Source organism: Aulostomus chinensis, chromosome 14 (genome assembly GCF_037954235.1).
Source record: "Aulostomus chinensis isolate RoL2024-O1b breed Wild chromosome 14, RoL_Achi_v1.0, whole genome shotgun sequence".
NCBI classification, from domain to species: Eukaryota; Metazoa; Chordata; class Actinopteri; order Syngnathiformes; family Aulostomidae; genus Aulostomus; species Aulostomus chinensis.
In genome coordinates this window covers 19,519,861-19,543,983 of record NC_141333.1, presented here as the reverse complement: position 1 = coordinate 19,543,983, position 24,123 = coordinate 19,519,861, and the positions used below count along the sequence as shown (strand labels likewise).

Here is a 24,123-nt window from a genome sequence, read left to right as displayed (position 1 = left end):
AAATGCAACCCCTCCTTTTCTGACTGCATGCCCCCTCCCAGCCCATGCTATCGTATATTCTACCTTGTACTACACAATGCCTGTTGCACCATGCAGGATACACTGTAGCATGCAGCGTGCTTTCAAAAAAGCAGGCTGTGTGCGACAGTATATTCTAACTTGCACTACACGCCTGTTGCACCATGCAGCCTGCTTTTTTGAAATTTTGTGAAATGAGCATGATGTGCTGAAATACAATATTGTTCCTTGTGCACAGATAGTAATTACATTTGTCTACCAGGAAAGAATTATGTATGCCTTTGTAAGAAGTAGGGTTTGTTTTTCCTCAGGGTTACCAGTGTCAGTTCTAATGTTGCAGGCTTGAGCAATACTCTGTAGGTCACCTTTGTTTTCTCCATCAGCAAAAGGTTGTGCTTCATTCCAGGTGGAAAAAGTTTCGTGAGTGTGTGCATGGGAGTTTCAAAATCTCAAGTATTGATGAAAAAGGGGGGGGGGGGGGGCGAGTGCCAATAAGATTTGTTCCAGTAGCTTATTACGACCCATATTACTGATGCCTTAGAGTGACACAACCTCTACCAGCCACATAGGTTATAACAGTCTGTTATTTTAAGATGAAAAGTCACTCAAAGTAGAAACCAAATATCCTTTTTGTAACATATTTATGGCAACTTTACTTGACACCATTATATTTTTTCAGCTGTGTTTCACAGACTTGTACTTTAACCTCAACAGGATCATTTCTTAACCCCAACTACATGTTTTTTTGTGCCAAACCTAACCAGACCTTCACCATAGTGCTGTGTAAACGACTGTAAAACACTACATATTCCAGCAAAAACAACAACAACAAAAAATGTCCTGCCTCTTACTATGGAATGTCACAGCTGCTGTTCTGTAGTCTAACATCCAGATCAACCATGCTGTGGCTTTAATCTCATGATCGCTGAGTGAGAGACTAACACGTTACCTAGGAGCCAACATCCCTTATGGTAATTGTATATTGTCAGCATGGATCAAATAGTACCCTCAAGAGATTATGTTGAAGTACTTCCCTGGGGGAAGCAGTCATCTGGGTCATATTCAAGGGTAAGAACAAGCAACCTGTCAGGTGGTATTGATTGGATGACTTGGTCTAAATACTGACTGAAAATATCTGGACAATTTTTGTTGAATTAGCTATACATTTACCAGGGCTTTGAGATCAGAACAGTCTTTGGTACTATCATAATAGTGTGCCATCACCTTGGAAACTGGCATGCTAAGTAGAACGACATCATGAAGAGATGATTCCTGTGAGGTTACTGATGATATTTCAGCGCGCGAGTTCCCAAGTAAAACAAATTCTATTTGCCTTTACTAAAAGGCCCAAAAAGCACTACTGACAGGCTTCTGAGTGGATCGACTTGTGTTTTTTAAATGACATAGAGCCATCTACCATACCAAACCGATGAAAGAGATGTCACATCATACCTTTCACTGAGGGAATTTAATCTTCACATGATTTGTGTTCAGAGTTTGTGCTCATTTCACAAAATGTTGTGATTGTGTCACAGTGTCCTCTTTAGCATGCTGATCATGAATATATAATCTTTGCTAATTCAGAAGCATGGCTTGTCTCTGCTCTCATCTGCTGTCCAACCAACATCTCATGGAGTGGCAGGCTCTCAGCTCACACTGCTTGTATCATGCTGCCTTCTTATCTGGGTCTGCTAGAGAACTATCTACAAATGAACAAAATAGCCTCAAACACATCTATTCCAACAGTTGTCCCCCCCCCCCCCCCCCCCCAAGACTCTGGATCATTAATAGAGGAACAGGGAGTAGCTCAGAGAGTGAAGAATGTCAGAGAACATAAAGAGATGTTGCGTATTTGTAAAGGATCATATGTTATATCAAAAAGAATACCCTTGATATTCCTCTGTTTAAAAATACAAGCCATGAAAGTTAAATGTTGACAAAAGTGACTATTTATCTACAGTCCTTGCAGCTTTTCTTTTCAAGATGGAATCCTCTAAAATCCAGACAAGACACAGTGGAATAAACATGAATGAAAAGTGAAATATGGTAGATTCATTATTGCCCATAAGGACAGATTCCAGGAAAAATGTTCAGAAGTATGCACATCGTCCAGAGGAAGCAACACATCCAACTTGTAGTCTATTAGATTTTCATGTGAAGTAATAGCATTTACCTGTAAATTGGGCCATAATTTGGTGCAAATCCTGCCTTTCATTTGGGGAAAACATTGGAACAGACGAGCCAGTGTGCTGGTGTGCACAGTCGAAAAGGTTCTGCCTTTAATTCCAATGCTGCATTTTTGGAAATAATCACTCGTGAAAATAATCACTAGTGGAAAGTAACTAGGAGGTGTGAATTCATTGATTTTTGGCAATGTAGTTATTTTTGAGTATCAGTACACTGACATTACATTTAAAATGATGGAACACTTCTTTAGGAATTAAGAAACAGCAGGGAAAGACTGATCTCCCAGGCCCAAAACACTGCCTTGTTAGAAACACAATACACACACACAGTAATTTTAAGGTGGGGGCAAAACAGTGCCCTCCCCCCTTTGTCTCCTGCAATGACCGACTGTCTTGCGGCAGTGCACCTGAATATTGTTGAGCCTTCCACTTCTCTGCAGTTCGAGGTCCTTCCGTGACATTGACAAACAACCGGAGTCTCCAATACCTAGTCTGTCTACCAGAGAGAACTGACAAGTTTGTTTGTTTTGTTATTCAAGGAAAATGCTGTTCATAATTCTTGGAAGAGACAGACAGACTTCAACTTAAGTTAGCTTCCATCTGTAGAGAGCATGCAAGACTGGTGGGAGGGGTTCATATGGGCAATGTAAGTCGCTTCACCAAGTTTAATTTTCCTTTCTTTAGAATAATCTGGAGCCACAGTCATTGAAGGCTGTGATTAACAAAGGGAAACCCATATGCTCACACAGCACCCGGTGCAGGGTTGCTACTAAAATCCCTCAGCACTTTTTGAATTTTCGTCCCTGATATCTGTCCAGGGTGAGCAACTTTTAGTACAAAAATGTTCTGTGATAAAAGCTTTATCATTTCACTGCACTTTAGGGACAATACATGGCACTTGTCATTTCCATTGAATATTTTGAACATTTCGTGGCAGCTGGATGTTTTGTGCTGTACCTAAACATGTACATTACCTGAGATTGTTTTTCCAGCTACTGCTTAACTTGTCGAGTTGCAAACCAAATGGCTTCCATGCTTGGCTGCTCTACAAGCGCCATAGTCCCTCCGACTCACATTGAGGACTCAATAGGAAGTTTGGGAAAAATACAGTTATTGTTTTCATCATATTGATATTGCTGTAGTTAAGCATACAGACTGATGCTGATGTGGATAATGGTATAAAAAACTATGCTTTCAATGAAACAGTGTCAGTTATTTATGGAAGATGAAGGTCTCATGGAAATAGAAGTTCAATGGCCATTGGCTCCCATTTGAGGCAACGGGTCTTCACCCCAGGACAGTGTCGGGCTGATTGACAGAAAACATGGCTGAGTAATTTGATCCCCATCACATTTAGGTGTATTCGTCTGCCGATGAAAATTTCGACTTAAGTTTTAGAAGTTCAGTTTTGTGGGAACAATGCCAACTTGAGTTTTCTTGTCATCACGTTAAAATTAGGGGTGGTATGATTATTTTATAACATGAACGATTTCATTGATATTTGCAAAATTGTGCTGTATTAAAAACATCAATTAGCGGCGGAGAGTAGTTGTGAAATTTAAATGAATAAAGATTTAGAGAAACATATCTTCAAGGTCTCTCAGTTTGTTGTTATACTGCTCATCTTTTTTTTTTTTTTTCATTTTGACACAATGAACATTTCTTGTCCAGTTAAAGAGCATTACTTCTTCTACTTGACTGTCCTTTCCATGTCAATTCAATGTGTTTAATCCACGTCCCTCAATCATGTCGTAAGCACGTTGCTGAATCACCACCTGCATGGCAGCATGAAGTCCCCCATAATGCACACAGATGTTTGCTTTCCCTCCCAGCTTAGCTTGTCCTATAACTGCAGCTTTTCCTTTATCAGGACTTTGCTTCTAATCTTTACAGCAACCCCACCAACCCCCATCCGACCCCACCCGACCCCCTTCTTTGACCTCTCTTTTCTGGCATGTAAATACAGATGAAAGTTTGTCTGCCAATAACGGTCAGCTTTTCCTAATGTGCATCTGTTAGTTCGAAATGTCATCATGACAAGTGACAACTTCAGTCTCACCTCTAACTCTCAGCGACTCATCCATTCATCTCACCATCATCCAGGCCAACAGTAGCAATCATGACAACAAATACTGACTCTGTAGTCATTGCATCTTGGCCATCTTCCATGTCCATGGGTAACTTCATAGTTTTCTAATGAGCTAATATTGTATTGTGGTGACTCCCTCAATGCTGGCCAGCACATTAAAATCATACAGCCTCCTAGAGTATAACTGCTCCATTGCTATCCAAATTTCATCAGATATCTTCAAATAAAGAATTTAAAAAATACGATTGCACCAACTTAACAATGACTGCAGAGTAAAACCCATTTACACATCACAGGCAACCATTTATATGAATTCTGTATATTTACAAACCAATGCAAGGACTCATGTGTTACATTGCTTAGCCATCTGCCTCAATGATCTGGGCCCTGCAGGACTAACAAAAATATGATCAATGAATGAGTCCAAATAACAGGCATGATAAATGATTGTTACACTCATAATGATTACCACCTGAACTATAAATGCGGACACCAGGGATCTCGTTTCTCAGTATGGGAAGGATCACACTTCAGATCAACACCTGAGGAGTAGCTTTTACAAGCAGGAGGAAGGGAACATTTAGCTGTGTGGACCAGCAGATGACACCTCAAATTATCACATTCAGATATAATGTTTGTTTTTTTTTCCATAGGTAGCAAAAGATCTAGGTAAAATCAGTACTGTAACAAATAATTCAAAATGTTGAGCAAGTACTTTCCTGAAATTTGGTCAGATGATGGAACTTTGATTGAGGAACAATCACTTTGATTTTGGAATTCAAATGATAATATTCCCCTCGGCGGGTTTTGTGTTTTCACAGCACAACAGGTTCAGATTCAGCTCAACCTAAGTTTTATCATCCTACCAAATGTTGTCTAAATCTGTCCACAATTTTGTATGCTACTGAGAGATGGACCAACGAACAGCAGTGATCACTATTTCCTCCTTGGTAGCAGTAATAGATCAATCAAATAAAAGTGTATCTGTGATCCTGTTCTTAAAATAATCAATATTCAAACAGTGAAGTTGGAGGTTGGTTTACTTGTACTTTCTGATTAGTGCTGATTGAAAAATCAGGATATTATTGCACTATTGACCCCAGTATCTCAGTAGGGTCTCATGGGAATTCCTTCAAATTAGATGGCCGAGTTCAAGCTCACTGTGGCTGCACAGCAAAAAGTTTGGCCATAACTGTAGACATACTAATTATGATGAAAAATCATTAAAATGTCTAACAACGGGAAATAGCGAAGGAATGACATTTGATATCTAAGGCAAAGGTCAACTTCAGCTTCACACCTGCAAAAAGCACTTTTCATCTGAAAAGTATTCTGTACAAGCTGTGTAACTCCTTTATGATGATAAGTTAAATATCACCAGAAAATACACCTGACACCTTAGTTAATTCCTCTAAAGTCTGCACTCTGGATAATGTATTGTGAGACTGAACAAACATGGATGTAAACTGCAACTGGACTGGCTGGCAGAGACATTCAACCACAAAGCTGAAACTCTATTTACTGATTAAGACTTATAGTGTGATATTTTGCAGACTCTGCATTATTTAGTTTGTTCCTCTGCACTACCAGAGCTATTTGGAAACAAACAACAATATTGCAAGGCAGACCAAAAGGATCAATTCAAATTTCAATGGGGAAAAAAACCAATATACATTTTTCCTAAAAAAAATAAAATAAAGATCTTCATGGCAAGTATTATTGCAAGGAATGACATAAAACATTAATTCGGGATGTTGGAGGAAGAAATGAGAAAACTTTTTTTTTATAATCGTTTATCATTCATAAATAATAAACAATAAACATACATTAATAAATAAATACTTCCCATGGCCAGTTGGAGGGGTTTATACATAATAGACCACATTTGCAAGTAATATAGCATATCAGGAACCTGAAATAGCCCTCACTGACTTACTGTCATTGCATATTACTGTGGTATTCTGGGAGAAAGAATAAAACAGGAAAATTACCCAACTGGCAGTGCATTTATGTCACGTAACACAGAAATGTTGGTGTAAATGTTGATAGCCTAAGTCCTAAATTCACATTTACAATTGGAGGAACTGTACTGTTGTAATTGCTGGCCAGCTGAGGCTTATAGACCCTACCTTACCGATCTACCTGCCAACCTACCTACCGCCACTTTGCTGTAGAAAGGATATAACCAGGTAATGTGAGTGTTCTGATGATCAGTAAAATACCTTATGTTTTACTGATCTAGTATTTCCACTTTCCATCTCACACACACACACACACACACACACACACACACACACACACACACACACACACACACACACACACACACACACACAGTGAGTGTACTCACTCCCCTGTCATCATCCAAGCTTCAAAGAAATCTTTCAGGGTTAAGGCAAATGTTGCTGGGAAACAAGCACGCCATATGTGTGTGCGTTTGATCAGTCGGAAAATAGAATTTAAACGCCTGGCCTATGCTGTGCACCTGCTCAAAATTGATCACCAACATGGTCTAATTGTCCCATATATGCTAAGAATATGATAACTTTTTCTTTCTCTTCTTTATAGGCTTGACAGTAGTTGAAATATACTTATTTATAAATATGTAGTGTCTTATAGTAATACAAATTTGAATAGTATATTTTGGATTGAATAGATTTAATAATACAAAATATAGCCAAACAAACAACACAATCAATGCAACCACCTGCTCCTTCAACACAGTTACCAATGAGCTGATTTTGGGGCTGACTTCTCAGGTCCCCTGTGCTGATAGACCTAGAGTGACACCAGTAAAAGGAGATTCATAGGAGGAGATTCATTTAGGAGATTTATTTCAACAATTTCCCGCACGGGATTAATAAAGGATTGCTGATTCTGATAAAGACAATTAAAATTTGGTGTTCTCCTATCCGAGATATTGTCACACTAACACTTCACGTCTTAAATCTGACGAGGAGAGCTATTCTAATATCCTTAACTAATGGCTAGGGACCAACGTGTCTGACATTAAAGTTTAAAGGTTAACGCTGATGGGTAGTAATGCCAAGGGGTTTCAAGATTGGGATGGAAGTGAAAGCAAAATCTGATGTGAGGTGTTGTTCTGAAAATTTGCCACAAAACTTGAGCTTCAGAATGTTATTTGGCAGACCCTTTGGCGAATCATTATGTCACAAAAGTGCTCAAAGTATCAGTCACTTTTAACCAAGAAAACCATTGTTTCACATAATGATGTCTGGCAAATCCCATGGAGATTTCAGATTTAAAAGTCTGGACCCAGGCACCCTCTTTTTTTTCCAGCCAAAGAGTATGTTTCCTCTGTATAGTAGAGATTAAACCTACGCTATAAATCAGTGAAATAATACTACTGAGAAGAACAGTGGCAGCAGCAACACTTTGCAAAGATTGGAAACACTAAGTCACTGATCTAATTTGATCAGCCTTGAAAATGAATTCATCTCTGCTATGCACCTTATTATATATATATGTCATCACGGCCTTTAAATATACTTTGTCCAGTATCAAATACATCAGAGCCTTGGAAACACCATTACCTCTGGAGCACTACCTAAGTGACCCGTCTCCTCCACATTCCTGCTCCCACTCCTTATCCTCTTTATCTCCTCCTCCTCCTCCTCCTCCTCCACTTTGTGTTCTCTAGCACTGCAGCCTCCAAAGGAAACCAGCATCTGTATTTCAGGGCCGGCAACTTCCCATGCCAGCAGATGATGATATTCTTGTTTGAGTATAAGCTAGCAGCATTTTGCTCGACTGCTAACATCTAGCACATACCACAGGCTTCTACAACTTTCCAGGTTCAGGTTTTTTTTTGTTTTTTTACAGTGAAAGGTATACTAGTAGAGCTTGTAACCTTGCTCTTACTCTTAACCACAATGAAACCCTTAGAAAATCCTCTGATCCTCAGTGTAAGCCCTTCACACCCAGGCTGTAGCCTCGAGCTTACAGTACACTTTGTGAGTCAGAATTCTTGAAAGTACTCAGCTAAGTCTGAGAGCAAGGACTTCACTTGCTGCATTTTATTGAATGCTCACACAGTACTGTTGCACTAATTCAGATGTAGTGTAATGAGGATCCCAGTACTTAGAGATTTCTAAGGAAGAGAGTTAACAAAGGAGCAGATGCCTTCAGTATTTTCTCCAGCACATTCACTCTCTTTGCCTCAGGATGTGATGGAAACGCTCCTGACCAGCAGCACAACACTGTGGATTTCAGGTGCTTTGTATTCTCTGAAGCACAGCAGGAAACCCCAGATACTCAAGAGAGATTATGTCTCACAGTTCAGGGCAGTGTCTCTAAATTGACCCTTTTCCAACATGGAGCACGGAAATACTATATAAACATGATGAAGAGGATAAACCAAATAAGTAATTATAATTGAGCGAAATTTGCTAATGAATGTTTCTGTTTCATTGTAATGGACATGAAGTCCCTGGTAATGGTCAGCTAGTTGATTTTTTTTTTTAAGGTCTTATAGGTGTAGATATTGTACGGAAACACCAGATCCAGGTTTCCGGTGTCATTGCCTGTGTGCAAGTAAACTATTTCCATAAAAAAAGTATGTTAGACAAAAAAAAAGAATGATGTTTAACATAATAATTGTCTGCATGCTTAAATCAGAGGTCACCAGCTATGTGGAGGATAAATCATATTGTTGCTTTGGTATGTTTATGTGATTCGAGGCCAAGGTAACCTTTCAGAGACATCAGATTCCCTGGATGTGGAAAACTCTCAGCTACTTGGTTCAAAATATTTTTTTCCAAAAAAGAAATGGTTTTTCTACTTTCCATTAAAACTTCACATCAGTGATCAAAAACAGGATAAGACACAAAGAATATTGATGCTATGTGTATTAAAAAAAAATTGTCACTGTATTCACATCTTGTGTACCACATCTGAAAAGGTAACTTTTTTCTATGTTTCTAAAATATTTTGAATTGATCATAAATTATAGTTACTGCAGTGTTTCCTCAAAATGAAGAAGCGACTTTAGCTTCATTGGTCCAAAACTGATGTATTAACAGTTAACAGTATCTGCCCATACCGATGACGGATCAATGTTATTGTGCATTCCTAGATTGTGAAATTGATATGTTTCATATCATACCCTAAAACTAACCTTAAATGACCCCTAATTTCAATGTAATGTTTTCATCAAAACACCAAAATTCACATCTGGAACCATAACGTACCTCATGATTTGAGTAGCAACACTTGAAAAACACATTCTCCATAAAAACAGAGCATGATGAGACTTAAAACTCAATGCAAATCATACTGGCTCATCCATCCTGACCCATTCACACGCGGGTACACAGTTACAGGCCAGGCCAGGCCAGGCCAGTCAAACATGGAATCAGCCCAGTGGTCACAAGACCCCGCCCCCACTCTCACCCACACCTCTTGTTGTGTCCTCTCATATTCCTTCTCTTCACCCTGCAGTTCGTCGTGTGCCTCCCCGTTTCTCCATCCCTCCAACCAATCACGAGGTGATGCCCGGTGGCAGTGTCAACCTGACCTGTGTAGCTGTTGGTGCTCCCATGCCTTACGTGAAGTGGATGAGCGGTGAGGTTGAGCTGACCAGGGAGGAGGAAATGCCTATCGGTCGCAATGTCCTGGAGCTCACCAACATCCGCCAGTCAGCCAACTACACTTGTGTGGCCATTTCCTCTTTGGGTATGATCGAGACCACTGCCCAGATCACCGTCAAAGGTCAGAAAGAAATAATGTCTGGGTGTGTGGCGGGTCGGCATTTTGGGGTCACAATAACAATAAATTGGCTGAGAATGCCACATCTTGTGACTGCTATGAACCATATATGAAGAAAAAGTAGTTTCTAAAATACTCTAGGCCTATATCATACTTTATTGTATTAAACTGTAATATTCATTATTTTTCACAGCAAAACGGGATCATTACTTTTTGTTTCTTAGGTAAAGTCTTATTTTTGTTTAATGTTTGTGGGGGAAAAGATGTAAAATTGAAGGCAAGTGCTTTCAAAATGTAGACGGTGTGCATGCCATCCAATTCAATTAATGAAATAGGAAACTATCAGAACACAAACATTGTGAATGAACAGAACATTGATGCTGCTATAGATCCACAGGGCAGTAATATGAGGGTACCAACTCATTAAAGAAAAAGGTCTGTCAGTGATATACACCTAAATGTGATGTTGTTTAGTTCCCAGTTACTCCCATCTCCCTCTCATTGAAAAAAGGTTACAATTCACATCAAAAACACTTCAAAAAATTATATTAAATGCTGTTTAAATGGCAAAAGGTCATTTCCTCCCTGCTGTATCGATTGATTTTATATCATCATGCTGTGAAGGCATTAGCCAGTTAATCTAGCGCAATTTGAGGTGAGTGCTGAAGTTGAAATGATGAGCTGTGGATTTGGCAATGAACTAATGAGTTTGGCAACTAAACCATTTTAAATCTAAACCGTCCTCAATGAAGAGCGATGACCAATTGTGCACACAACCTCATTCATGGTTTCATTACATTTGGCCTTTAACCAATTATATTTACAGTTAACAGTTAAAGAGTACAATTTAAAATACATGACAGAGATATGGTTGACAAAATATAAAGAAGAAGCTGTTCATTTAAAGTCAACTCAATATGTTTGCCCTCATTGAATAGTTCGGAAAAACAATTTTGGGGGTCCAACTCCTTCTTCATAGTCCACATCTAGGGGAGATGTGAGTGGACCATTGAAGGGTTTATCTGTTCAATCCAAACCAGCAGTAGCAGACATCAAGGCCAAGACTTCTTTTCCATTAACATATATATAGTCAGATTAACAACTTGAGATATGAGAGGGAAGTTGAGAAAACATCTCTGACTCGAGGAAAGGGTAGCAGGTGCTCACCCAAAATCCATTTCAGCCCTCAGTTCCCTTGCTTGCCACATTGTTTCCCTACATGGACTCAAAGCAGCAACAAAACATGACCGAGCACTTCTACTGTCGGCTAAATCTGGACTTACGTGGCCACATTCACATTTGCATCACCTGTCACATCCACACTGACTCATTTCAGGCATTGTCCCCACAACTACAGATCTTGACACACTGTCTTTATTTGTTAATTAATAATTAATTATAAATTCATTCATTTCTGCCCACAAACCAAAAATGTCTGATTTGAATGACAATTTATACAGATTATAAATCATTGCATGAGCCAACGTGAAATAAATTGAACTCGGAACTCTGGGGTTTGTCTTGCTGAGTCAGTTTAAATTTATATGTATGCAAGAAAATGGAAATTGACCTTGTACTTGATTAACAGATTGTAAAAACTCTCTGCAAGATTTAGACAAGAAAGATTGTTGATTATTGGTATAATGAGTTTATCTCCCCATAATATATATTTAATGATAACAGCTAATTAGTATAACAAATAACTATATATCGTAACGTATAATCAGAATGCATTATCTTGGAATTAGCTTGTGAAGCTAGGATAAATTAACCTGTTGTTATGGGACAATATTTATTATCTCACAATAATGAGATAAATCTCCCCTTATTGCAGGACAAGGGCATACAAAATTTACTCACAAGTATGGCCTTTTCTTCTTCCTCCCATAGAAAGAACACAATGGCCCTACAGTGTTTTGAGTGGAGCATGAAGAAAATTAGGCTGGTGAGAAAGTAGGGTAGGAATAGTAGCTTCTTATTGTTACAATACCTAACTGGTTGTTTAAAAGCTGGAGTCTGGTTCTGTCCAAGGTTTCCAAGACTTGTTGGTTCACAGTCAGTCAACCCATTCATTCATAATAACACGTCACACTGACTGATCATGATGGTAAGACATCACTTCAGTAAGCAGGTTCAATTGCTACAGACCCCTCACACTGCGAATAATATTCCCACAGAATGCTATGATACTTGAATGCTTTTTGAGCAAGGACAGTTCAATGATGTTTGAAGTTTTCAGAGACACATCTTATATTCATAGTAACCCATTTATGCAACACGCTGTAAGACAGAACGCTTCAGCTGCTGCTTGCTGGCTTCACATCTTTGTAAGTAAGAAGAACACTGGATGCACTGCACTGTAATAAAGCAGATGTCAAAACTGGGGTGGCACAGGGTTGCAACTAAAAGCCTCTGGTTGCATTGGCTCATCCCATACTGAAGCCAGGGAACATTTATACACACCTCACTGCTCTGTATCTTACTCCAGTATAGCCATTTGCACTGCAGCTGCTTAAAGTCCTGGCCATGACGGTTTTGTACAGTCCAAGCTTTCACTTTACATGCAGGATTTAGTGAAAACCTCCAGAAAATAGCTTTCATTTTCATGCTGTGATGCAATACATTTTGATGGGATTCTGGAAATAGCTTGTTATGGAGGCTAGTTATTCTTTTTCCTTTTGTTTTGATTTATTTACAACTTCCTCTGTACATAAGTGTGCTTAACTAAAGTTAGGTAATTGAATGAATCAAGTGGCTCTGTGTGACACTTCAGGAATGGAATCGGAAGTTGACAGCAGAAGTTTTGGCCCCCTCCACTCTCAGGTTTTATAAGGTTTTGTATGTTATCACACCTAAATCAGGTGGAACGTTGACAGTATCCTTTGACAACTTCATTCATCCTCTGAATCAGAACAAATTTAAGTTGGCATTCAAGGACATGGTGTACAATCCTTATGTTACCCTGTGCCCTGCACCAAGCCAGAGGGTGTTTGTAAAATACAACAAAGTAGCTGTAACCCCACTCAGATTTCCAGTGTTGGGTGTTGCTACTCAGATCCAACCCTCCAGTCAGAGGTCTGCAGAATTCCCAGGCTACCTACTACCCTTAAATTGTAATGCAAGATGAAGCATGTGAATCATTTAATTAGCTGATGTGAGGGAAAAAACTGCCGTAATAAAGACCTGGAAATTCTCTGACAAGAGAGAATGCAGAGAATGCATTCTTAAAAGCATATTTAAGTTTAACAGTACCGACCTGACTGGATGCTCCTTCACGGCACAACTCATTCTGGAACTACTAAATACTCTACTATAGCCTATATTTTCACATGATAAAGAAATTCAGACAGAATTAATTTTTTAAAAAGCATACACAATAAGAGTAATTTTTATCATACAGTTATGATGAAATTGCAGAGCAATGTTGCATTTAATTCTGACAGTATGTCTCATTTATGGAATGTTCTGTTTTTTAGCTATCAATTTAGTCTTACAGACAGGAAAGCACAGCTAGTGGGCTATTTGTAACTCTTACTACCGAGATCTACCATGTACTGTTTGTAACACTGAAGCCAAGCTTGGGCAATTGATATTTACACACATAAGATCATTTCATGAAGACTCATTGTTGATCACATTAAAATGAAGAAGTTTTATTCAATGCAGGACAGAGTAACAGAGGGGGTTTCAGTCTTTGTTCTTCATGACACCTGCTAGGCTTTGTAGGAAATGGACAAATAGATTTGTTATATCTCTCAATAATAATGGAGTTGAGCTGTAATGTTTGTGTGGCTGTAGTAAAAATATATGCACTTTTAGATCTCCAACTCTGATAAAGAGGACTGAAGAGAGATTTATGTCACTGGGAAACAGTAACACAATACAAATGCGTAGCCTGATGGGAAAGTGATGATGAGGAAAGAACAGAGCTAAGCTCCTGAATGATAATTAACTAATTGACTGATAGCGTGTAACAGTTTCATATACTCGACACTGCAGTGGCTTTTCCTCCTGCTAGACATCACCTCATGAAGGAGAGATGAAAACAGAAAGACTTGAGAGTAACTTGTTTATTTGACTCTCTTGACTGTCTCTCTCAAACAGCCTTGCCAAAGCCTCCCAACTCCCTCATTGTGACAGAAACTACAGCTACCAGTGTCACCCTGACCTGGGACTCTGGCAACCCTGAGCCAGTGTCCTACTATGTGATCCAGTATCGTGCCAAACTGTCTGACAATGGCTTCCAGGAGGTGGACGGAGTAGCAACCACCCGCTACAGCATTGGAGGCCTCAGCCCCTTCTCCGAATATGAGTTTCGTGTCATGGCTGTCAATAACGTTGGTCGGGGGCCATCCAGTACGATTGTGGACACCCGAACAAGTGAGCAGGCACCCTCATCACCTCCCCTTCACGTTCAGGCACGCATGCTGAGCTCCAGCACAATGCTGGTCCAGTGGGAGCCCCCAGAGGAAGCCAATGGACAAATCCAAGGTTACCGGGTCTACTACAGTTCCAAACACGATGCTCCACTCAATGCTTGGCAAAAACACAACACAGATGACAGTCAGCTGACCACCATCTCAGGCCTGACAACAGACATCACCTACAGCCTGAGGGTGCTGGGCTTCACCTCAGTGGGTGATGGTCCTCCATCTGATGTTCTACAGATCAAGACCCAACAAGGAGGTGAGTCCATACACACAGTCACTCTGTCAAGCTGCTAAAGCTCCATTTTAACATCACCTGCAGCCAACTGAAACACACAGTACACAACAGTGATGCTGAAAAAACCAAAATGAAGTTGCCATCATCATCATTAAGATAAGTATGACATGTAAATGACAAGGCCTACGTTATTCTGTGAAAGTTAACGTTACAGGCAAACCAGACTATTTGTGTAGTATTTGTTTAGTCTTAAAGTAAAATGCCTATATTTATGGACAAAATTAAAATCTTAAAGTTAGAAGATAGAAGAAATGGTAATGACAAGTAAATCTACATTTATTCATCGGTAGTTTCATTGACTTGGACAGGAGATGTTGACCACTGCAGCAAACAAACTGAAATTAAAAATAGAAAATTGGCTGGAATTCTCTGGACATCTTCGGAATAATTTGCAACTCAATTTATGTCATGGGAATCAGCAAAATGTATGTACATACCATTCAAACTATTTTACTTGCAGGAGACCACAGTTTATTTTTTTGTGCAAAATGAACAGTCAAGCTATTTTCTCAGGTTTATTCTGTTCAGCCAGCTCTGCTCCACAGCCACATGCAGCTCCCACACTTCTGTTCACCCACTAAATATGTCTAACTACCATTCTCTGTTGGAATTCACCCTGCAGCTGCAACGCAAATGGTGCCTGAGACTGTTAAGACTGCTCTTCAGCAGAATGACTGATACAATTCCTCTCTTAACCATTAATGTTCCAAGGCTGCCCACTAATATCTCTGCAATTTAGAAAACGATCAAACTAATACATTGTTACAAATTATTCCATTCAGATTCAGTTCTTCAATGCAATTGTTATGATTGTAATCATACTGTAAAATTGAAATTCATATAAAAATTGTGAAAATGTTGTCCTAGTCGTTATCTCCATCATCATTTAAAGGCACTATACATTCTTCTTTTTCTCTACTTTTCCCTCTCTCCCTCACTAATCAGCTTCAGTAAGTATTCACAATGGCCAATGATATTGAGAAATTTATTGTTCTGCCCAAAGTTCAGGAAAATAGGACTTATGCTGAGGCATCGCTCAAAATAAAAGGATTTCCTCAATGACTTGACTTACATGGGCTGTATGCCTTTTCCCTCGTAGTAAACCTATAAACTATTGATCTATCATATTATAATATTATTTTTAGTTGATAAAGAAACAATTAAATAAAAACACATTGGACAAAAGTCAAACACAATGATTCCCCCCCCCCCCCCCTCCCCCCCCTCAGGCCAAGGTACATCATAATCACATTACCTTGTAGATCTGTGCCTCTGCAGGGTGCCACTTGGCCAGAATATTTTTGTGGTATTCAACAGGAGCATTGCCACATCAGCAGATCCTTTACTGAAGTAAAGTAAAAGCCCTGTAAATCCCTTTCACAATGTTATCAATGCTGAATTCATGGCTTCTTTTCGGCCAGCTGAGTGAGTTGACATATTAGTGAATAACTATAAATATGTTTCTTATTAATCCTCCACTCTTCTTCCCATGTAGTTAATATCTTCAGACTTGTTCTATTTGCAATATATATATATATATATATATATATATATATATATATATATATATATATATATATATATATATATATATATACATACACATACTAAATAGAAATTCTTTTAGGGTTTGTGTCTCATGAGACACACCTGCAATATTTCTTCCGAAAGGCAGAATACAGGTGCAAGAACTCTTGTACAAAATTGATGTGTACAAATGTACACTGATCAATGCACAAGAGAAACAGGAGCAACAGTAATTGCATCCTCCAAAAAGTAAGAGTTAGTTTTGTATAAATTAGGGAGCTATCTGGTACTGTTGAAAAAGTGTTGCTGGGCAGGCTAATAATGGCATAAATTTTTCATTGAAAACAGCTGCCTGAAAGCCAGTACAGTCAGTGTGGTTCTTCATTGCATCAATCCAGCTTGGAAGACTGAGAATATATTTTCTCAGTGCTATGGGCCAGTAAAGATAAAAGCCTTTATAACAGCACCAACTCTCACAGATATGCATACGAGCATGCTGTTTCCTGCCAGCAATTTTCCTTGGAACTCCAGCTCTTCAGGACGTAGTGCTCCTTTTGTTAGAGCCAAATATTTCATATATTTCCTCTCCAGTGCTGAGATCTGTGAACTGAACCCAAGGTCTGGTGATAATCATTACAATGAAATGATAATAATAATAATAATAATAATAATGATAATGATAATGATAATGATAATGATAATAATAATAATAATAATGATAATGATAATAATAATAATAATAATAATAATAATGGTAATGGTAATGATAATGATAACATTATCAGTAGTAGTAGTAGTAGCAGTCGTAGTAGTAGTAAAAGTCGTAGCAGTAACAATAGTCGTTGTAGCAGTCACAGTATTTTTTTTAGCTTCCAACACACACAAAACAATCATTGTGCCACGTTCCATGATACTCTCTCAAGGAACAAAAGGAACAAAACAGGAACAAAAAGATGGTGTCAACGTCAGAAGGGAATATGAATATACCGTATTATTTATTATTCATTGTAATCATGTGTCTTTGGTAAAAGATTAATAGTGTTTAATAATCATGATCTCTTGAGAATTGCAATTATAATGATTCCTTTAAAGTCAACAGGGCGCTCGTAGGTGCTCACCCTCTAGCAGTCCTGCCTGCAGTGTTATGTTTGCCTGTGAGAGACCTTACAAATGCAGGAAGCTTTCTTGCCATGGTGTTCGAATTCTAGATGAAACGCTCCCTTGAAAGTGGTCTTTTACGTTACCTACCTTACCCTTTACCTTCCAACATGGAAACAGTATATCTCCTTAGAATATTTCCCAAAGAAATGTTTAAAAATGCAGAATGCATTTCCTATTGACAGAATAATGTATTATTCAAGGGACATATTATTAAATTTTATGATAACCTTCTAAAACTAAAAATGTTTTTTTTAATAACTCACCTGGATAAAACATTTATTGTATGTGCAAAGTGGGATGTAATAATAAGCGCTCACGCATTTCAAAGGAATGCCTGTTTATCAATGTTCTTGCTTACTGGTTTGGCTGGGGAAGAAAAAACAGGGTAACCTACCAGCAATGCTACCGAAGATAAACCCAAATTCAGCTGGGCTTATATGTTTATATTTGTGGGATAGAGTCCTGTACCCTTCCAGGCTAACATAAATCATTTTGACTTTAATGAAAGAAGTCGTTCTACCCAACGTATTATTGACACATCTCTGTTATCAGTGAAACAATTGTCCAAAGTCAAGCCATCTCCTAAGTAGTGAACTACAACAGATGAATCTGTTCTGTGGTGCACCATCCTGCCCTAAATCCAGCTTGTTCTCAGCAATGATGAGTTCAGCTTGGGCTTTTAACCCATTCAATATTATTTTCTTGTGAGGCTACAGTGCTAACCACTGCACCACTTTACCACTCATCAGTAAATCTGTTAGTACATTTGACTTGTACTTTACAGACATTACCTCACAGCATATTACGGTTCAGTTCAATTCTGTAGCATTTATATAGCACCAAATGATGTCAGGGTATTTTCTTATATGCAGGCCTAGACGTTGCTATCATATTCTCAAGAGACCAAACATGAGCAAGCACTTGCAAGGAAAAGATTTGAGCAAGAAGAAACTAATAGACTCTTGGAGCAGTTAGCGTATACTGCAACTGGGTGGCTGAAAGAGAAACAAAGAGGGGTCAACCACAGAGACAGACTCTTTTGCTCCAAATAGAGCAAAAGAAATACCTTTCTTTCTCTTTCTTAACCTTTCTCTCCAGCGTATTTGACCCTCCATGCTTCCATGTCCCCTGCTTCCTCTAGTTCCATCACAGCCAACTGGCTTTGAGGCTGAAGCGGAGCTGGATTCGCGGATCATGCTGTCATGGCTTTGGCCTGTCCAGGACCCCATCATCAGCTTTGAACTGCTCTACTGGGAGGCCACCAATCCTGGAGAAAAGGTAAAACTTTCTAGTGTCAGCAACTGCAGTATCCCTGCAGATATCATTTATGATTTATTTCTTGTGTCATTTATGTCAGAATAGGTCCTATGACTTTTACATGTTCCTATGGACCCCTGAAACAAAACCTCCATTTATCAAAATATTGCCTGTTTGGAAATGAGGTTTGAGGTCATGATGTCATGTGAAACTAGCAGTTGATAATAGTTTGATCTCAGTGATCCCTATCTTAATTTACTTAGTATGTATCTCTGATATGTATGTATTGTATGTATGTATGATTACTGCCACACCTGTTCTCAATCAAGAAATCACTTAAATGGGACCTGCCTGACAAAGTGAAGTAGACCAAAAGATCCTCAAAAGCTTGACATCATGCCGAGATCCAAAGAAACTCAAGAAAAAATGAGAAAGAAAGTAATTGAGCTCTATCAGTCTGGACAAGCTGTAAAGCCATTTCTAAAGCTCTGGGACTCCAGCAAACCACAATAAGAGCCATAATCTAAAAAATGGCGAAAACATGGATCAGTGGCGAACCTTCCCAGGAGTGGTCAGCCAACCAAAATTACCCCAAGAGCACAGTGATGACTCGTCCAAGAGGTCCCAAAAGACCCTACAACAACATCCAAAGAACTACATGCCTCAGTTAAGGTCAGCATTCATGATTCCACCATAAGAAAGAGACTGGGCAAAAATGACCTGTATGGCAGAGTTCCAAGATGAAAACAACTGCTGAGCGAAAAGTACATGAAGGCTTGTCTCATTTTTGCCACAAAACATCTTGATGATCCCCAAGACTTTTGGAAAAATACTCCGTGGACTGACGAGACAGAAGTTAAATTATTTTGGAAGGTCTGTGTCCCAATACATCTGGTGTAAAATTAACACCACATTTCAGAAAAAGAACATCATACCAACAGTAAAATTTAGTGGTGGTAGTGTGATGGTCTGGGGCTGTTTTGCTGCTTCAGGACCTGAAAGACTGAATGGCTGAAGGAAAACAAAATGGAGACATTGCAGTGGCCTAGTCAAATTCCTGACCTGAATCCTATTGAGATGCTGTGGCATGACCTTAAAAAGGCAGTTCATGCTCGAAAACCCTCCAATGTGGCTGAATTACAACAATTCTCCAAAGATGAGCGAGCCAAAATTCCGCTGTAAAAGACTCATTGCAAGTTAGCACAAACACTTGATTGCAGTTGTTGCTGGTAAGGCTGGCCCAACCAGTTATTAGGTTTATGGGGCAAAAACTTTTTTCACACCTGTGTGTGTGTGTGTGTGTGTGTGTGTGTGTGTGTGTGTGTGTGTGTGTGTGTGTGTAAAGCCTGATGAACCCCAAATTACTAATTTTCTGCAAAACACAATAAATATCTATGAAAACAGTGTTCCCAATCACTTTGTTCATTTCTCTGCAGCACCGTGTCACTTTTGAGCCATCAGGATCATATGCAGTCAATGGTCTGAAGCCAGACACTCTCTACATGTTCTCCTTGGCCGCTCGCTCTGAGATGGGTTTAGGAGTCTTTACTCAGCCTATCGAGGGCAAGACCGTCCAGTCAAGTAAGTTTTACATGCTTCTTTACACTTTAAGACCAGGATAAGCTTAACTTGCAGTGTGTTTCATAACAATGTTGATATATTTCAAACAAATCATGCTGCTTTCCAGCCAGCAGGATTGCAAAAAAAAAAAAATCCCTTAATTGAGCATGTATAATTGTTTCATTCTATTTGTTCACTGTGTTTTTGATGATGCTATTTCAAAACTGAGACACTGGGATAAACCCTATCTATATTCTTTTCCTTTATTACATTTGGATTATTTCTAACCCTCTAGCTTTTGGCTCTACTTTCTCAATTTTTTTGCTTTTCTTTTGGATGAAAACATACTTTATTTTTTTGAATTTTTTATTCATGAAGAAACCTGTTTAGCATCATGGATTACACTGTCTTTGTTTGTAAATAGAAAACCAACGTGTCCTAAGTGAACTAGTCTACAGTAACTTATATGTTTTTCCAAATTTGAATAATTCTAACCGACATGCCTTTTAATAATTACTGATCATTCATGTTTTCACTCAGTTTATTGAAATTCAACCAAATATGAATAGGTCTGTTTCAAAAGCCCCTTTTCCACCGCATAATAAAATTGGATAACACCAGGGTTTACATCTGTGGGAATGGGTTAAATCAGCAATCAATCCTGAGTTTTATGACCTGCAGTAGACATGAAAATTGATTGGGTCTGGCTCCAATCGGCACTGATGTAATAAAACATGTGATGTGACCATCACAATTTAGAGGAGGCTCTCAGATGAGGTCCTGCAACCCCTGGACATAAAACATTTTGAAAAAAAATTAAGAATATATTTGGGTAAAGGTAGTTTTGAAGCAATAAAGAATTGTTACTTGACGCTGACATTTGTGACTGATGACGGAACATCCATCCATTTTCTATACTGCTTATCCATGAAGGGTCGCAGTGGCACGGGTGGAGCCTATCCCAGCTGACACTGGGTGAGAGGTGGGGTTCACCCTGGATAAGTCACCAGTCTGTCGCAGGGCCATCTTAGGGGTTCAGTATGTTGCTCAAGGATACTTTGAAATGGTCACTGGTTGAAGTGAGGATCGAACCAGCGACCCCTCGGTTGCTAACAGCCACTTTACCTCCAAGCCATGCTGCCCCCTGATGACAGAACAACATTTGTTATTTGATGACGTAGTACAATTATACAAATTTTGAGCGACACACACACACACAACTTAATTTTCTGTTCCTCTAAAGTGAGATAATGCATTTGATCAAATGTATCTACAGTATTTTCATGCTTACACAAGCAAGATGCATCTCTTTTTAATATTTAATTCATTTAAAGATTATGCATGGGGTTAAAATGTACAACACTAATCATATGACAGTTCTTGCAGAAAATGCTATGGGAATGTGAAAGTTGCAAACAACTGAGATAAGAAAAAAAAAGGTGTAGAAAGCAGAATGTATCTTATAAAATGCAGAAGGGGGCTCAGTTTAACATGGTAGTTAGTGGGGCTTTGAGTAAGCCCCCTCCACACTCAATGTTTAATCAGCCATGGTCCATGGTTGAGGACAACACAAGCTAACATAAGGCATATTTATATATATTTTATTTTAATATTACAAATGGTAGATGGTTGAATAGTAATATAAGACAATGGGCCCTATTTGAGGGATCTTGGGTAGCAGGTGGTTGGCAGATGGCGCTATTTGTGCACAGCATGTTCGGGGGCATGTTCAGTCTCATTTTGGAATTTTGATGGTGTGTAATCAGAGGGCAAACCATAGCACATGTCGTAAAGAGGCTGTCATTGGACTAATTACGTAATTAGACTAAGTATTATGTGGAGTGTTCTGGCCGTGAAATTAATCAAACCAATGAAGAGTGCCTTGTGTCATTCCTTGTGAAGCTCAGGTGTTGCCAGGACTAAGCATATTGCTATTTCAGTGGTGGACACATTTTAACTAGGGAGAAGCATTCTCTCCTTTTACACCAGGTGAAGGTGCATGAGCACGTTCTACATTTAGATACAGGAGCAGCAGCCATCAAATGAGAAGCAGGCCTGGGAGGAAGTGGCAGCATCTGTTTTGGGCAGCAGTAGAACCACATTGCAATGCTGTGCATCTACTGTACTCGTTGACTGATTTGCCCTTTAGCACTGTACACATTATGCCATTGACCAGCCTCTTCTTGGTCTATCACACAAACATCTACTGGTGTCTCGAAATAGCAACGTGCCGTGGTTGTGCCAGATCACACCACATTAACATACTTAATTGGCACAGGCGGAGCCCAAGTTCATTTGCTAGTTAAAGGGACGTGGTACTGTGAAAACATCATTTACACTTGCTTGAAACACAATGATGCTTACACCCGACTGAGTGCCAGCTTGCGCTGTGCTTATAACAGGGCGCAATGTTTTCCAATAGCGGAAGTGTCGATAAGTTTACAACCGAAAACCTCTCCCAGAAAACTTTTTTGTTTAAAAAGTGAAATATACAGTCCTCATGAGGGGAGAACATAACATTGTGCTACTGTGTTATATATACAGACTAAAGGAAAAATAACCTAGAATTATACATTTATAATTATTCAGATTGTTGAAAGCACTCGTAGCTCAGTGATCCACATATACTTTGATTTGAGCTGCAAAGTTCAAAAATCAAATTTAAAAAAAACCCGCACTCATGGATGAGCATGAATGAGTTGGTTCAACTGAATTTGCCAGCCAGTCACAATCCACATTTGTTGTCTTTACTGTTGAACCCCAACTGTTGTAGTTTGCTTGCTTTTCCCTTAAATCAAAGTCTCTGTGGATTACTGAGCATACGGCTAGATAAAGAAGACATGCATTATACCGGGAGATCCATTTGAGAGATTGTAAACAGTTGAATAATTTTCTGTTGTAAGTAGTTGCTCACCATAAGCTTCAAGCTTAGAATATGTGGCTGGCTCTTTTTGCATTCTGGACTCACATAGACGTAACACAGGTATTGAGTAAGAATTTATAATAACAAAACATTTTCTGTTTTTTATATAATGTATCTTAACTCTTTTCAGTTCTTACTTTTCAGGCCTATAAGTTATTACTGTGGTTTTTGTCAGGCTTTGACGTTGTAGTTGTGTGTCCGAGAGAGTCTGTCCTCTTCAGCCCTCTTCTTCAACTCATGCAAATCCATGCATGGAAACAGGTTAGCACCTGTTTCTATGCATGACATTTCTTCTAACTCATTTGCTCATTACATTTTTCTCTGTCAGAATCTTGATTCTTTTAACTTTTCAACTACCACAACGTCAGACTTTTTCTATCATAACGCCGTTGTTTTTAGACTTTAATGGACTGCAGTGCATCTCCCACACGTCAAAATCTCCCTCTTTGATCTATTGCACCTCTGCATGAAAAGTTCTTGTATGTGTAGTGGAATTATGGCCATCTCTTTCAACTCATCATGAGCACCTCTACGCACGCAACCTCCGACACTGTTCAAACAGCTGCATTGCTGAGTCCACATCATATAAAATCAATGGTCCACTGGTGCTCTGTTGAGGATGTAAAATCATGATCACAAAGCATGATAAGAGTCCCCTGAGTCATCCCTCCCTCTCTTCCTGCAGCTCCATGCTCATCTGTATCACATAAATCATTTGTGGTTTTATGTCTTTCACTTTTCAGTCCGTGAAACTTTCCACCACAACTGAGATGTCGCCATTGTTTCACAAACATGTTGCTGCAGTATGAACTGTCACCCTTTTTGTTTCCCCTCTGGACTGTGGATAACTTCAAAGAGAACACAAAAACAACAACAAAACATCATTAAAAGTAATATATTTGATTCTAACTCATGTTTCATGAGAATATGATCAGGCTGAATGTGTTTTT

General features: G+C 39.0%; 1 protein-coding gene across 6 annotated transcripts in view; it reads left to right on the top strand.

The window, feature by feature from the left end:
* ptprfa (protein tyrosine phosphatase receptor type Fa) overlaps positions 1 to 24,123 on the top strand; it is a 344,773-nt gene that overhangs the window by 224,646 nt on the left and 96,004 nt on the right. For all 6 annotated transcript variants that reach the window (XM_086224174.1, XM_086224172.1, XM_086224173.1 and 3 more), the window contains 4 exons: positions 9,754 to 10,023; positions 14,125 to 14,706; positions 18,575 to 18,711; positions 20,127 to 20,271. In XM_086224174.1, the coding sequence (XP_086080300.1) occupies positions 9,754 to 10,023; positions 14,125 to 14,706; positions 18,575 to 18,711; positions 20,127 to 20,271 (1,134 nt within the window). The remainder of the gene's footprint in view (positions 1 to 9,753; positions 10,024 to 14,124; positions 14,707 to 18,574; positions 18,712 to 20,126; positions 20,272 to 24,123) is intronic.